At 41.7% G+C, this 16,872-nt stretch overlaps 1 protein-coding gene across 9 annotated transcripts in view; it reads right to left on the bottom strand.

Annotated features, from left to right (window-relative positions):
• MTR (5-methyltetrahydrofolate-homocysteine methyltransferase) overlaps window positions 1-16,872 on the bottom strand; it is a 125,783-nt gene that overhangs the window by 50,340 nt on the left and 58,571 nt on the right. For all 9 annotated transcript variants that reach the window (XR_009498093.1, XM_059900971.1, XM_059900967.1 and 6 more), the window contains 6 exons: window positions 14,718-14,834; window positions 14,264-14,404; window positions 7,104-7,193; window positions 5,435-5,587; window positions 2,089-2,196; window positions 687-787 (listed from right to left, as the gene is read on the bottom strand). Coding sequence is in view for 8 of the 9 variants with exons in the window: in XM_059900971.1 (XP_059756954.1) it covers window positions 687-787; window positions 2,089-2,196; window positions 5,435-5,587; window positions 7,104-7,193; window positions 14,264-14,404; window positions 14,718-14,834 (710 nt within the window). In the remaining variant the exon portion in view is untranslated. The remainder of the gene's footprint in view (window positions 1-686; window positions 788-2,088; window positions 2,197-5,434; window positions 5,588-7,103; window positions 7,194-14,263; window positions 14,405-14,717; window positions 14,835-16,872) is intronic.

The raw sequence follows: 16,872 nt of genomic DNA, 5'->3' as shown, positions 1-16,872 counted from the left end.
GGACATGGACCACAGAAGACATTAGTTATATTAGGCTTTTCATTACAAAGAATATGTTGAAATCTGAGCAAAACATGCTCTTACTGTGGGTCATGAGCTCTCACACAGAAATAAATTTGCGCTGAATAATCATTCAACTATAATGAAAGATATAAGAAAGGGATTTCACTTGTATACAACATTCAAAAACTGGCTTCATCAACACCAGGAGGCATGCCTGGTTCTGTTCCAAGCAAAGCAAAAAGAACGGTACAGTCAAAGCCTTCTTATAAAACTCCATTTAGCCAAGGTCTTAACAAGATCTTGGCTCTAAAAATCTGGCAGTTCATTGAGAGGAAAAGGGAAATATGCTCAATGTCACGGGCCATGGGGTGGGACCCGATGTTCCAGCCTCTGGCCGGAGGTCAAATCCCCAGAAGCCTCTTGTTGTTTTGACCCGGCTTGAATAGTTTTTTCCATTCTTTTTGTCCTTACTGAACATACAACATTAAATAATTACTAACTTCCTTCATTTGAAAAGATATGTTCAATGTAGAAAATTTGAAAACACAGTGAAGAAAAAGAAATTAAAAATAACCTCTAACATCTACTGCCCTACCACGCCCTTCACACCCAGTGAAGAATTACCCTGTTAATGCTTTTATTTTAAATAAGAAAGGGGGTGAAAATGACGGGTCTTAACTCACCTGAAATTATTGCAGCCAAGGACTACTCCAACTATGTTCTTGCCAATGTCGTGCACGTCGCCTTTAACGGTAGCCAGCACAATGGTACCTTGGTAAGGGTCCTGGAGAGGAAGCCAAGCAGCTAAGCATCGCTGTGGTCACTTCAGAGCAGATCACCCAGTTCTCTAAAGCCAGACAGGTGTCGGCACAGAAAGCAATTCAATACAACCAAGGCAACCTCAAAGATGGACCCGGGGGACTTCCCTGGTGGTCCAGTGGTTAGGACTCCAGGCTTCCAATGCAGTGGGTGTGGGTTTGATCCCTGGTCGGGGAACTAGGATCCCACATGCTGCATGGCACGGCCAAAAAAAAAAAAAGATGGACCCAGAAGCCAAGTCCCGTGCTCTGTGAGAAGAAGGCTGTAAGCCCCAGCAGCTCGGAGGAGGCCCGCCCAGCTGGTTAGCTCAGGGGGCTTCAACCAAGATCATGCATTCCATCACCTCAAAGGACAGTTTAAGTTCAAATACAAAACACTCCCATCGCTGAAGATCATATCCTTAACCCCCAAAACCTGTCTGATAAACGTTTGCTGTTAGCAGTAAAGGGAGAGGAAGGAGCTGGTGAATTGCATCCGCCCTGTCTGAATGGGAAGGACCACAACAGCCCAGTGCAGGGGGGTTTCAACACTGTTGCTCTATACTGTCAGCATTCCTTCCCTCAGAAAAAGGAAGGGAGGGAGGGAGGGAGGGAGGAAGGAAGGAAGGAAGGAAGGGAGACAAGAAGAAAAGAAGAAAAGAGAAAAAGAAAAGAAAAAGGCACACAAGGCAAATGGGATTTTTATAAACACTATGCAAGAGCCATTCACAAACTCAGATCGATTTTAGAATTCAGAATCCTAGGGGCCAAAGCTGCCTGAGCTTCACATGGGGCTAAACAAGGTCAAAGGCTTAATGATTTACTGTGGTGGTACAGCCAGCAAGAATGGAACTGAATCCAGAAGTGGTGACAAGAACATGACCAGCACACAGGAAATATTCAGTTAAGAGGTTAAGAGGTTTTCCAAAACTAAACAGCATCTCAAGGGTAGGGACCAATCTTTTTTAGCTACAGTATCGAACACAGTACCTGGCACGTAGTAGGAGCTTTGTAAATAGTCAGTAGATGAATGAACAAACTGCTTTTGTCTTGAAATCATGGGCTTTGTTTGAAAAATTATGTTCCTATTAAAAATTTCATGAAGCCACATTTATGGGAAAAATCCCAGGGTATTCTGATATTTGGTAAAAGAGCTGGATCATTTCTCCCTTTCATCTTCAATGACAAACACAGCCAAGCCTGATGGCTTAGGTCCCTACCCACACCCCAGTAAGAGTGTGCAGAGCCGATCCCCACAGGGCCCCCAGGCTCGGACAAAATGACTCACCTTGTCTTCTATCGTGCCAGTAAGCACTTTGGTTTCTTCTCTCTCTTTTTCCATGAAGGGAATAAGGTGACCCACGGCCTTCTTCATGACCCGAGCTGACTTTATAACCTGGGGTAAATACACAGAGTCAGGCATATTTACCAGAACACCTGGATGATTGCTACTGGCCACTTGTGAAATTTTAGCACAAATTATTCTGCATGCTTTGTCCTCAGGTCAGTCACCCTGGAGTCCACTTATGACAGTGGGTGGGGTAAGGAAGGAGATCCCCGTGAGGAAAGTCAATGAATGAGGTAGAGCAGAAGGAAAACAAGGCTGGAAACCAAATGTTGCAGTTTCTGTCCTCTGAACTTCTGCACGTTATTTTTTCTCTGCCTAGAGGGCCCTCCGTCACATCTCCATGTTCTATACATCCTTCAGGTGTCAAGCTTCTCCTCCCAGAGCCCCTTGTCAGCCTTCTCTTCTCAATCCCCAGTGTTCCAATTCACTTACAATTAAGGCTTATGCAAAAAAGGACCTTTTAAAGCTTACAGAATTGGAGAAGAATTTTGCAAACATATATTGGATAAGCGATTAATATCCAAAATATATAAAGAACTAACACAACTTCATAACAAAAAACCAAATACTCCGATTAAAAAGTGGGCAGAAGAACTAAAAAGACATTTTTCCAAAGAAGATATCGAAATGTCCAGTAGGCACATGAAAAGATGCTCAACACCACTAATCATCAGGGAAATGCTAATCAAAACCACACTGAGATATCACCTCACACCTGTTAGAATGGCCATCACCAAGATAAGAAACAACAGGTGCTGGTGAGGATGTGGTGAAAAGGGAACTCTTATGCACTGCTGGTGGGAATGTAAATTAGTCCAACTATATGGAAAACAATATGGAGGTTCTTTAAAAAATTAAAAATAGATCTACCACACGATCCAGCAACTCCACTTTTGGGTGTAAACCCAAAGGATATGAAATCAGGATTTCGATAAGATATTTGCACATCCATGTTTATCACAGCATGATTTATAGTAGCCAAGATATGGAAACAACCCAAACACCCATCAACAGATGAATGGATAAAAAAGATGTGGTACATATATACAATGGAATATTATTCAGCCATGATAAAAGAGGATATCCTGCCATGTGCAAAAAACATAGATGGACCTCGAGTACATTATACTAAGCAAGATAAATCAGATAGAGATAGATAAGTACTGTATGATATCACTTACATGCGGAACCTGAAAAAGGCAAACAGGAAAGAAAACACAAAACAAAACAGAGAGTAAAATGGTGGTTACCAAAAGATAGGGGATGGGAAGATAAGACTGATGGTATTTAAGGGTACAAACTTGTAACAAGTAAATAAGTCATAGAGATCTAACACAGTATAATGAATATAGACAATAATATTGTACTATAATGATACAGTGTGATAAAAATTACTTCAATGGCAATCATATTACAATATATAAATGTATCACTGTGTACTTTAAATTTACAAAACATAACATGTCAAATTTATTAAATAGACAAAAAAGAACAGGGCCTTTTATAAAATTCATCAACGTATGCTAAAATTCATGAGTAGAAGTAGGATGAGAAACAGGATATTTGCATAGTCTCAAAGTTTCTCCCCACAAGTCAATTTACAGTGGAGAAACATAGCAGGCACCATTAACCAAATGATCAAAGTTAACCTCACCAGTAATGAGACACAGCAACATGATGGGCCTCCTGATATGATCCACCGAGAAGGGCACAGCATTATACTGTGTTATTCTTGCCAAAAATGAGAAAACATCAGACAAATTCAAACTGAGGGACAGGCTACCATTATCAAACTGTACTATACTCTTCAAAAGTCAAGGTCACAAGGAAAGACTCAGGAACTGTTAGAAAAGGCAGGATAAAAGCAATGTGGGGTTGTGGAACACAAAGAGAACAGCAGCGGAAACACTGGTGAAATTTGAATAAGGTCTTTCGTTAACAGTACTATACCAATGTTAATTTCCTGGTTCTGATAACTGTACTATGATCAAGTGAAAATGTTAACATTAGGGGAAGAAGTTGAGTGAGGGATACATGGACACTTTAAACTACATCTGCAACCTGTCTGTAAGTCTAAAGTTAACTTGCAAATAAAAAGTTAAAATAATAAGTCAACATCATGAAAAATAAAGACTGCGGAACTGCCCCAGACGGGGGGAGACTAAGACAGGACAACTGAATGCTCCTTATTTTGAGTGTGGTTATGGTTTCACAGGTGCAGACATGTTAAAGCTTATCAAACTGCATCCTTTAAATACGTGCAGTTTATTGTATATTAATTATAAAACAATAAAGCTATAAGAAAAGATGAATGCTATGAAGGAGACAGGGGAAATGGGCAATGAATAATTAAATGTAGAATGAGTTTTTAAAAAATCAACTATACTTTAAATTTTTTAAAAAGTTAAGTAAGAAAAAAAAAAAAAAGAACAGGGACTTTTCATTTTTTGTATGCCTCACAGACCTGAACCCAGAAGGTTCAACAAGACTTGTTAACTGATGTGGTCAGTAGCTGCTGTAAGTCAAAATAAGAGTAAGAGTACTGGGTTTACTTGAAATATATCATTAATGTATATCACTATTTAAAATGGTAATGACCTTTTCAAAATATTCATCCTTAAGGATGAGCACTGCCTGGTCAAATCAAACCTTAATATGATAATTTTACATTAATCTTGGGGTTTTTTTTTTAATTTAATTAATTTTTATACAGCAGGTTCTCATTACTTATCCATTTTATACATATTAGTGTATACATGTCAATCCCAATCTCCCAACTCATCACACCACCACCACCACCAACCCGCCACTTTCCCCCCTTGGTGTCCACACGTTTGTTCTCTACATCTGTATCTCTATTTCTGCCTTGCAAACCGGTTCATCTGTACCATTTTTCTAGGTTCCACATACATGCATTAATATACGGTATTTGTTTTTCTCTATCTGACTTAATGCACTCTGTATAACTTGGGTTTTATTTTAATTTGGGGGTGGAGGAGAGACAGGTGTTAGGGTAAGAAGTGATACAGAAGCCCAGAACATGAAGACTAGAATGCTGGGAATATCCAGATGACCTCTAACCTCCACACCAGCCTAGATGGACTTTTCCAGACTACTCCTAAAAATGAATTTAGAGAAAGAATGACCAGAATCACATCTCAATGCCCCTGAGCTCTTGTCAAAATTAAAACCTGAGAAATATACCCAAACTTACTATGCATTAAAAGATAAAGGCTTTTTCTTTCAATTGGGAAAATTCCCCCCCCCCCCACCGCCATTTGCCAACCTGAGGTAGAAACATTTTTCCAGCTCCAAAAAGATCACCAACAATTTTCATGCCATTCATCAGTGGCCCTTCAATGATATTCAGAGGTCGGGGATATTTTTCCTGGTTTAATCTGGCTTCCTCAGTATCCTCAATAATGTATTTTTCAATGCCCTACACACACACAAAAAAAAATAGGAAAAATATCACAGAAAAAATTGGCTTAAGTTCAAATAGCCAACAAAGAATAAATCATGGAAATACTTAAGATTATGGGGTTTGGAATCAGACTGCATGGGTTCAAACCCTGGCTCCTATCACTACTTTAGATAATTCATTAAGCCTCAGTTTCCTTGATTAATATATCACACAGTACCAACCTCATGTGGTTATTCTGAGGATTAAACGAGATAACCAGTGTAAAGTGCTTAGCTGTCTTTATTGATATAAAGTAAATATTGAGTAAAAGTGAAAAATTAGTGACAGAAGGAGTACTAATAAGTGAAGTTCAAATTCATAATAAAATACACTTTTTTTCCTAGTGGTTTAACAGGTTATATATTAACAAATATCTCCTGTGAAAACAGTATGTTTTCTCACTGTAATGTTACAGGGCTGGGTGGGGGGAGGAATGACAATGGGCAGGACACTTAGACGAAGTTCAGTCCATGAAGCTTTTACTGACTTGTCCTGCCTTCACTGCTCAGGCCCTAATCCTCCAGCATCCCCAGTTCAAGGATCCTTAGAGGTGGCTGACTAGTTCCACAACCTGAAGTAGGTGAATCTCAAAAGGTCCAAGAAATTAAAAGTTAAATCCTAGAGGCAAAAAAAGAACTCTGGGGCCTCCCTGGTGGCGCAGTGGTTAAGAATCCGCCTGCCAATGCAGGGGACATGGGTTCAAGCCCTGGTCCGGGAAGATCCCACATGCCGCAAAGCAACTAAGCCCATGCGCCATAACTACTGAGCCCGCGCTCTAGAGCCTGTGAGCCACAACTACTGAGCCCACGTGCCACACTACTGAAGCCCGCATGCCACAACTACTGAAGCCCGCGTGTCACAACTACTGAAGCCCGCGCGCCTAGTGCCCGTGCTACGCAACGAGAAGCCACCGCAATGAGAAGCCCGCGCACCGCAACCAAGAGTAGCCCCCGCTCGCCGCAACTACAGAAAGCCCGCACGCAGCAACAAAGGACCCAACACAGCCAAAACAAATAAATAAATTAAAAAAAAAAAAAAAAACTCTGAAATTTTCCAGACTCACAAATGAGAAAACTGAAGCCAAGAGATTATTTATCTGGCCTTTAAATTCCAATTATAGCAGAAGAGCCAGGATTCGCTTGTTGACCAAACGACAGCAACTTGGTCTCGGACAGCATTTCTCAACCTCGGCATTTCTGACAGTTTGGACTGAATAATTCTCTGTGGTGCAGGCCTATCCTGTGCATTGTAGGATGGTCAGTTCAGCAGCATCCCTGGCCACTGGATGCCAGTAAAAGCTTCCACCCCCAGTTGGGACAACCAAAAGTATGTCTAGATACTACCAAAGGTGCTGGAGGTGGTGGGGCGGGGCGTGGAGGGCAAAATCACCCAGGGTGGTCCAGGGAAACTTCTTTGTCAGCTGCTGCAGCACCTCCCCTCCAGCCACATCATCAGCCCCCAGGACGAGCCCCAGCCTCCAGACCACACTCACCTTCACAAGAGCGTATGCAAGGCGTTCTTCGATGGGGCCATTCCTCCACTCATCGGTCTGGATGACTTTCTTCCCTCCCTTGCCCTGAGTCTGGATTGAAATTTGGACAGAGAGATGATACAACAGGTCACTTACTCAGCTAATTGGCAGAAAAAAACTATGCCTTATTCTTCTTTTACATTTCAAGGCCCTAGTAGAGTATCCAGCGTGAATTAAGATCTCGGTAAAAGTTTGAGGTAAGGAGAGACGGAAAGAGAGAAGTCTTTTAGGATTTGAACTTTTATTTTTAAAAAAATGTTTTCCTTCCAGTTTTATTAAAATAGAATTGACATACAGCATTGTGTAAGTTTAAGGTATACAGCATAATGAGTTGACTTACATACATCATGAAATGTTTACCACAGTAAGTTTAGTGACCATCCATCATCTCATATAGATACAAAATAAAAGAAAAAGAAAAAGACATTTTTTCCTGTGATGAGAACTCTCAGGAGTTATTCTCTTAACAACTTTCATATATAATATACAGCAGCATTAATTATATTTATCGTGTTGTACATTACACCCCTAGTACTTACTTATCTTACAAGGAAGTCTGTATCTTTTGACTGCTTTTATCCTATTCTCCCTCCCACCATCCCTGCCTCTAGTAATCACAAATCTGATCTCTTTTTCTACGCGTTTGTTTGTTTTTAAAGCATAATCAACCTACAACACTATGTTAGTTCCTGGCGCACAGCATAGTGTTTCAATATTCCTATAATCACAAAATGATCACCACTAGGATTTGAATGCTTAGTAGAGAGACAGAGGCTCCATTTTTTTTTCTTTCCTTTTTTCCTAAAAGATAGCATCTTAGAACCAAAGATTTCCAGGACAGTAAGAGAAGCTAGCTAAACCTCATATCTGATGAGCTTTTAAAGTTCTCAACAAGGACCATCACTACCCACAGATATGTGCAGAGAGGCTGTAATGAAGCTAAGCCAGAAATCATCCCGGAGGTGGGCACACAAGACACAGACTGTGCTCTCGGGGACTGTGCCGTATCATAAGGGAGGTGGAAATACACAAAGAAAGGTAAGCTAAAGAGAAAGCACTTGCCAAGGGCTGAATGAGGAGATGACACAGACGAGGCTAGAAATTTTGCGGATCATCGCAAACTGGAGTGGTGAAGAGAGACCTCGAAGAAGCTGACAGATTCAGCAAAGGGACAAAAGCACAATGATCATGGTATGGAAGGTGAATGGCATTCTGTTTCCTCCATCTCGACTGATGGCACTAGTTGCCCAAACCATAGACCTAAGTATCACTCTTGACTCTCCATCCATTCCTCACATTCAATCAATCGCCTAGTCCTAATGATTACATCATCTCAATTTTTCTCTCTACCCCGCTTCCACTTTCATACTGCAAGCAGCTAACTGGTCTCCACAGGCCAGGATCACCCTGGTCTCCAATGCATCTTCCACCCTGTAGCCAGAGGGGCCTTTCCAAAATGCAAACCTGATCAAACTGCGCCCATGGGAAAAAATTCACTGTAAGTTCCCTATTTCTCTCCAGATACGGTACCGACTCCTCTCCACGCCATACAATGCCCTGACCTGACTTCCTCCCAGCTTCACCTTCTGCCACTCCTGAGGAGCTCAGCCGTCTTGGACGTTTCAATTCCTTACACTCTCCATCATCTCTTTCACCGCCCCCCGGCCTTCACTTCCATTCATCTGACATTTATTCAGCACCTACCAGATGCCAGGCCCCAGCTAGATGCAAATACTCCTCCTCTGGCAGGCAATACCAGTACAGTCCAACCCCAAACCTTAGCCTGGCTAACTCCTATTGAGCTTTCAGGTCTCACCTGACCCAGCATTTCTGGGAGGCTTTCCCTGACCACCTCTACCTTTGGGTTCAGTGTCCTTCCTAAGCAGTCTAGAGCATCCTATACATGCCCTGGCACAGCACCTACCCACCACACTCGATGACAACTGCCTCTACACACTTCTGCATGTCTCACTGAGCTGCAGGCTCTGTAGGGGCACGTCTCTCTTACTGCTTAGATCCTCTAAGTACAGAAAGCACAAAGCACAAAACAAGAGTTGGGTAAATATTAGCTGAATGATTTAATCCTGAACAAGAACGGATTTTCCAGAGCAATGTTTGGGCAGGATAGTAGAGGCCAAGTCACAGAGTGCCAGAAATCCATGCTCTGGGGTTTGGACTTAACCTTCCAGGCAGTGGTGGTAGGGGTGGAGGTGGGGGAATGATACAATACAAAGTTCTGAAGCTGCAGAGTAACATTCAAAGTAGTAATTTTTTTTCTTTTGGCCACATGGCTTGTGGGATCTTAGTTCCCCACCCAGGGATTGAACCCGGGCCCTTGGCAGTGAAAGCACCGAGTCCTAACAACTGGACCGCCAGGGAATTCCCATCAAAGTAGTATTTTTAAGAGAACCCTAGAAGGGGGAGAATATTTTAACAGTCCATGATGAAGGCCTGAACTACAGCGGTAGGAACAGGAAGAGGAGGAAAGGACAAACATAAAGGCATCAAGTAATGGACAGTGTGGTAGGAAAGAAGGAAGGGCCTGGAGGGAGCTCCAGGGTTGAGGTCTGGGGTAACTGAATGACGCAGGGCTTTGTCACATGTCGAGAGACCAATGCCTCTCTCGCATGCTGAAAAACCTTAAAAGATGGCAATTAAAAAAATATGTATATATATATATATATATATATATATATGTATCTCAGCATTATTTACAATAGCCAAGATGTGAAAACCACCTAAGTGTTCATCAGTGAATGAGTGGATATAGAAAGTGTGGTGTATATATATATACAATGGAATATTATTTGGACATAAAAAGAGGAAATCCTGCCATTTGAAACAGCATGGATGGACCTTGAGGGCATCATGCTAAGTGAAATAAGTCAGACAGAGAAAGACAAATACTGTATGATCTCACTTATATTTGGAATCTAAAAAAAAAAAAAATGTGGTGATGAATGTTAACTAAACTTACTGTGATGATCATTTCACAGTAGATGCTGATATCAAATCATTACGCTGCACACCTGAAACTAATGTTACAGGTTAATTATACCTCAATTAAAAAGACTAAAAATTCCAAAATTCATGGACTATGTACTCTGACCTTTATTTAAGAGAAAATATGAAACTAGAGCTGTGTGACACCACAAAAAAAAAAAAAGGAAAAGAAAAGAAAAGGGAAAAACAAGAAAGAGTCCTTCTAAAGCTCACATTCACATCACCTGATACATGTAAACACCATTTGTTCTATTAGCCACACAATCAGGCAATTCCTGCCTGCGGGATGGAGTCTGATAAGTAAAAACAGGGCAGAGTGTTCCAAACACTCTTGGAAAAAAGACGTGGTGTGTTCACAGAAAAACACCAGTGCTCTGCACAGAAGGGGCGGGGAAGGGTCGATACGAGTGTGATTATGAACAGCGGGAAACGAGGATGCAATGAAGGCCAGTGAGGATTTCACTACAGTGTCAGGGATTCCACTACCCCACCTCATAAATGATAAACATGCTTCAGAAAATCAATATTTTAAATGGTACCATTTAAGAGCAGCTATTTCAGAAGTACGACCTGGCAGGCTGTGCCCATCTGCTTTCCAACTAGTTATTCGGTAGGACACTCTCCATGATCTAAACACAAGTTGCTGCAGTTTCACACACTAAGTCAGCCAGGCACCAGACACACCGAGGAAGCTCATCAAAACAGAAAGCTTCCAAGCAGAGTGGCCACTCAACTGCCAGGTCCATTGGCTACTCCTTCAACTGCATCTACTGCTCGAGAGCAGCTCCCGCTTCACAGGGTCCTCGTGGGGACATGTGTTTTGGTTTTGATATTAAACTGGATCAGCATCAAAGGAGGAAACTCCTCAAGAAGAAACCAAAGGGGAGCGTGAGTGCCCACTGGCACTCAGAAGCACCAAGTCCGGATCAAGGAACAGATGGCCCTTTTTCCAGAAAAGTATCAAGAATACTTCGTCCGATAAACCCATCATAAATTGAAAATACAGTAAGTCGAAAACACAATTACACACCTAACCTTGAACATCATAGCTTAGCCTAGCCCACCCTAAACATGCTCAGAACACTCACATTAAACTATAGATGGGCAAAATCATCTAACACAAAGCTTATTTTATAATAAAGTGTTGAATATCTGATGTAATTTATTGAATACTGTCCTGGAAGTGAAAAACAGAACGGCTGTGTCGGTCCAGAGTGGTTGTAAGTGTAGTGGTTGTTCCCCTCGTGATGGCGGGCTGACGGGGAGCTGTGATTTGCCACCGCTGCCCAGCATCAGGAGAGAGGATGGTACTGCATATCGCTCGCCTGGGAAAAGACCAAAATTCAAAAATTCAAAGTATGGTTTCTACTGAGTGCTTACTGCTTTCGCACCATCGTAAGTTGGGGACCTGTGTATTCTCACAATGGATGGCCATTCAAGAGCCATCCCACCCAGAGCAGAGATCCTCCCCGTTCATGCCCAAAGAGTACTGCCTAATAAACAAACTCCACGGGAATTGCATGGTCTCATGACACCTGGAACTTACTCGCCACAGGTCAGCCTGCACCAAATCAGGGGAATTATTTTTCAATAAAGCCCATTAGAGAGTTTAGGAAGATCAGAGACAGGACTCTTTCCACCCTTTTTAATAATAATATTGAATAATCTATCAGATGAAACTTGGGTGCGGAGTTCATCGTTTCATAAGAAAAAGAAATAATCATTCTCTTATATAGAAAATAATTCCTCAACCCTTATTTGTCTCATAATATTCCTGCTTTTCACGCTCCCTTTGCACTCGGTGTATCCTGAGGAATGGCTACAGAGCTGACGACTCCTGGCAGTGATGAAAGCATACCTGTTTTGGTTATTAATTCCTTACTGGTAACAGAAGTCACCTTGAATGTAGACAGCCTACTTGACAGAGGGGTCAATGGCTTGTGATAAGTCCTTGTGCTTACATGAAGAGGGAGGCACTTGTTTATACGATGGATTGTTGAACCCTTGCAATTTTTTTTTTCTTAATTAATTTATTTTTGGCTGCATTGGGTCTTCGTTGCTGCGTGCGGGCTTTCTCTAGTTACGGCAGGCGGGGGCTCTCTTCATTGTGGTGCATGGGCTTCTCATTGCAGTGGCTTCTCTTGTTGCGGAGCACGGGCTCTAGGTGCGCGGGCTCAGTAGTTGTGGCGCACAGGCTTAGTTGCTCCGCGACATGTGGGATCTTCCCGGACCAGGGCTCGAACCCGTGTCCCCTGACTTGGCAGGCGGATTCTTAACCACTGCGCCACCAGGGAAGCCTGAACCCTTGCAATTGTGATGAAGATTTCCCCCTTAATCTTCAGCTGTGCCCCAGGGGCAAAACCTCTCGGTAGCTCAGCAAGATATAGAGAAACAAAAACTTGTAAGCAAATACTGAAAGTGAACAAAGACCGAAAAGAATGACTGATATAAAATACAAAACCAGCAAAACCGTATATGAGAATAGGCTTATGGAGCCTACCTTTCCTAAGCGAGAGCTGTCTCATCTGAACAGTGAAGAAGATGAAACAGCACATCACTTTCTGGGTTAATTAAGAACGCTCTAGTATAACTTCCTGATATAGAAGCTATGATGCCCTTCTGGCCTTCAGCAGAACCCTGTTTTAGTCAGTGATTCATGAAGGATCCCCCGCTAATTGGAAGGCAGGCTAAGACAAAAACTGAATAGTGTTTCACACTCACGTCTTGGGCTAAGCACTTTGTCCACCTGAGTAGAAACAATCATGGAAATAGTGAAGGAAAGCTAGGCACTGTTTCTTATGTAATGAGCTGTGATGCAGAACTTGATTATATTTGCAACAGTCAAGACATTCCGTCCTGGGTCCACATGAGAAATCAGAAATGTCCCAAGGAACTGAGAGGAGGGTCATGTGCTCACTGGCACTGAGTCTGAACTCCACTCAGCCTTGCTGAATGAACCTAAGGCTAACATGAGCGGTTTCAGAAATCTAAATCTTGTCTCCCGTGAGGCTAATAAATCAAGGATGCAGTTAATCCTAAATTGTCCTATCCTTCTTCTAGAACATTTCAGTACTCTTCGAAGGAAGAGGAAAAGTTAGGAGTTCTGCCAGAGATGAATTCAGATTTTAACATGGAAAACATTAACACAGGTGGCAACACACACAAAAGCATTCTACCACTTTCCCAACGTGCTTTATGAGAAAAATGTCTTCCCTTGCTATCACTTTCTGAAATAAATTAAAAAGTAAGTTTTCTTGAGGTAAAGATCTCATCTTTCCTTAAACTGAGTTCTAGGAAGCAGCACCCATAATAGATACTTAATACACCTAGGACTGCCGAACACATAATAAATGGAAACAAGGAACTGATTTTTGGATTAACTAAAATTATTCTCATGTCTATAGATCAAATGTGTACAGACCTCAAACCCTGAACTGTAGAACTGTGCCACAACTGGACTAGATCCTAATATAAACAGGTATAAATACAAATATAAAGCTGTAACAAAATATCCAAAGTAGCCAATTTACATTATGAGGTAGAAAAATATCCAATAAAATGGAAAGATGTTCCCAGTATACTGCTAAACAAACGGGTTATCAAAAAAGCATTGAGAATATAGTTAACATTTTTATTAAAAATGTGAGTGTGCGTGTATGTGTGTGTGTGTGTGTGTGTGTGTGTGGACACACCTATTAGCACATATTCGTATTGAAAAAAACCAAAACCATGACTAGAAGGTTGTAACAAAATCTCAACAGTGGTTAAAAATGGGTAGTAGGATTATGAGTAATTTTTATTTTCTTCTTTTGCTTACCTGTATTTTGTACATTTTCTAGAGTTAATATGTGTTACTTTGGTATGAGAAAAATTAATTTTACATTTTAAAATAAACTTAAAGAAATATAAATTAAGAATACTGAAGCAGATGGGTAAGGCCTGCTTCTCCTTCCTTGCCCTAATGAAAACACCTTCTCTAGAACTCTCTGTAGAAACTTTCAATGATTCAAAGACACGGCTGGATCCTTGCTTCTATTCTACAACGAAGGTCTAATAACACTAAGTGAATGAAAGATTCAAAGATAGGAAAAGCCATCCATCGGAACACCTCTCCCTACCTGGGCGTAGTATAAGAGCTTCTCGGTGGCCTCAGGGTCTCTGTTCCAGATGAGGTCCTCACAGAGCTGGAGAAGTTCCTTGTGGATGTCATCATACACAGGAAGGCTTCCAGCATTCACTATCCCCATGTCCATACCAAACTAAGGGCAATAAAAAGAAAAATGAGGATTTCTAGGGATACTCTAAATCGGAGTCAGCGACTCTTTCTGTGAAGAACCAGATAGAAAATACTGTAGGCCACAGCTTCTGTCGCAACCACTCAGCTCTGCTGCTGTAGCATAAAAGCATCCATAGACAGGATATGAGTGAGAGTGTGTGACTTTGTTCTAATAAAACTGTATTCACAGAACTCTCTGAATAAAGCAGAGCAGAGTTAGTTTGTGGGCCGAAGTCTGCAAACCCCTGCCCTAAGTAAAAGCTGGTGTCAAAGGGTAAACAGGTGTTCCACTATACCTTGATTGCATGGTAAAGGAAAACCCCATGCATTGCTTCTCGAATGGCTTCCATTCCTCGGAATGAAAAGGACAAGTTGGAAAGACCTCCACTTACTTTGGCTCCAGGTAACGTTTCCTGAAAAAAATTTTAAAATGTGAAAAGATTTCCCTACTTTGCCAAAAGCAGCAATCACATCCCTTAAGCTTTATTTATAACAGTGAAAAGTAAAAAAAAAAAAAAAAAACCAAACATATAGAGTTCAAAGTATTTCAGAGCTTCTTTTAGCTAGACGTAGACCACAACTTGCATATCAGGACATCACAAAGGCAGTGCTTCATAGTTCTTCCTACTAGACTCTAATCTCCCTAAGGGAAAATAAAAAATTCTGCTTTATCTCTGTATACTTCTGCAGGGACCATGATAGGGCCACAATACATGGTGAGTATGCCATAAAATATTTGCTGGAGAGGGACTTCCCTGGCAGTCCAGTGGTTAAGACTCTGCGCTTCCACTGCAGGGGGCATGGGTTCGATCCCTGGTCGGGGAACTAAGATCCTGCATGCCGCACCGCGCAGCTAAAAAGAAAAAAAACTTTGCTGGATAAATAACAGAAAAAGAAAGAAACAGAGACAGATAACAGAGAGAGAGAGACAGACAGACAGAGAGAACAAACAGAGAGACAGAGAGTAGTTGGTCATTCACGGCAGGCACAAGCTACTAGAAGGCTTCCATTGCCTAAATGAACAAACTCCCAGGTTCACTATAAACTTGACTAATTTTAAAAGGGCAAAAGGAAATTGAGGTTCCCACCACACCTTATGACATATCAAGCATTAGTATGCATGTGGAACAACAGGAACTCTTACTTACTGTTGGTTAAAGTACAAACTTGCTCAAGCATTTTGGGAGAGAGCTGGTCACTGTCTGCTACTGTGACCCAACCCTTCCACTTCTGGGTATATTTTATAGGGAAGCTCATGCAAGAGATATATACAAGAGATATATACAAGAACGCTCATGGCAGCCTTGCTCATAACATACCCAAATTGGAAACAAACCAAATGTCTAGGGACTTCCCTGATGGGGAAGTGGTTAAGAACCCACCTGCCAATGCAGGGGGCAAGGGTTCAAGCCCTGGTCCGGGAAGATCCCGCGTGCCGTGGAGCAACTAAGCCCGTGCGCCACAACTACTGAGCCTGCGCTCTAGAGCCTGTGAGCCACAACTACTGAGCCCATGCGCTGCAACTACTGAAGCCTGCGTGCCTAGATCCCGTGCTCCGCGACAAGAGAAGCCACCGCAATGAGAAGCCCGCACACTGCAAGGAAGAGTAGCCCCTGCTCTCCGCAACTAGAGAAAAACCCGCAGGCAGCAACGAAGACCCAACGCAGCCAAAAATAAAACATTAAAAAAAAAAAAAAACCCACAAAAAACCAAATGTCTATCAACAGCAGAACAGTTAATTATGAAACAGGTATATGATGGAATATTATACATTAATTAAAATGAACAAAGTACAGCTACAACAACACAGGTGAATCGTTAAAATGAGACTGGGTGAGGAAAAAAGGCATTAGAATCTTAAAGCTCAAAAATAGGCGAAACTATACTGTTTATACAGTTAATTCTCATTATTTGTGATAGTTATGTTCTATGAAGTCACTGCAAACACTGCAAATTGGGGAAAAAAAACACTGCTCCCATGGGAAATGCAGGGTTAGGTTCGTGAACCTCTGGTCCCAAAATTATCATCACTGATCAACATATAACACTGTTTTATATGTGTTTCCATTTAAAGACATCTTGTTTAGTATATATTGTTGATTTCCTACCACTGAGCTCACAGCCAACAGCACCACAACTCGTGTCTAAACAAAGTTCATCTAACACACATATTTTCTCCATAAGGCACATAACAGCCTTCTTGCACATAGGAACACTAGACAACACTTCAGCACAATGCATGGGGGCCATATAAATAGAGAAATCAATCACCAAGAAAAAGCTCAAAAATGTGAAAAACATGGCACTAAACGGACCATGAAAAGGGCACTTGTTTACGGAATGAGGGCTGAACCAAGAGGTTCAACCCTGTTGACTCATCTGGAACACGTGGGTCAGGCACTCAGCTCTCTCACCACTCTGCACATGCATATGCCTGTGAATGATGCAGAA

The sequence above is a fragment of the Balaenoptera ricei genome, chromosome 16 (assembly GCF_028023285.1).
Source record: "Balaenoptera ricei isolate mBalRic1 chromosome 16, mBalRic1.hap2, whole genome shotgun sequence".
NCBI lineage: Eukaryota > Metazoa > Chordata > Mammalia > Artiodactyla > Balaenopteridae > Balaenoptera > Balaenoptera ricei.
Note: the sequence above shows the minus strand (reverse complement) of the source record. Positions and strands in the feature narration are given on the sequence as shown.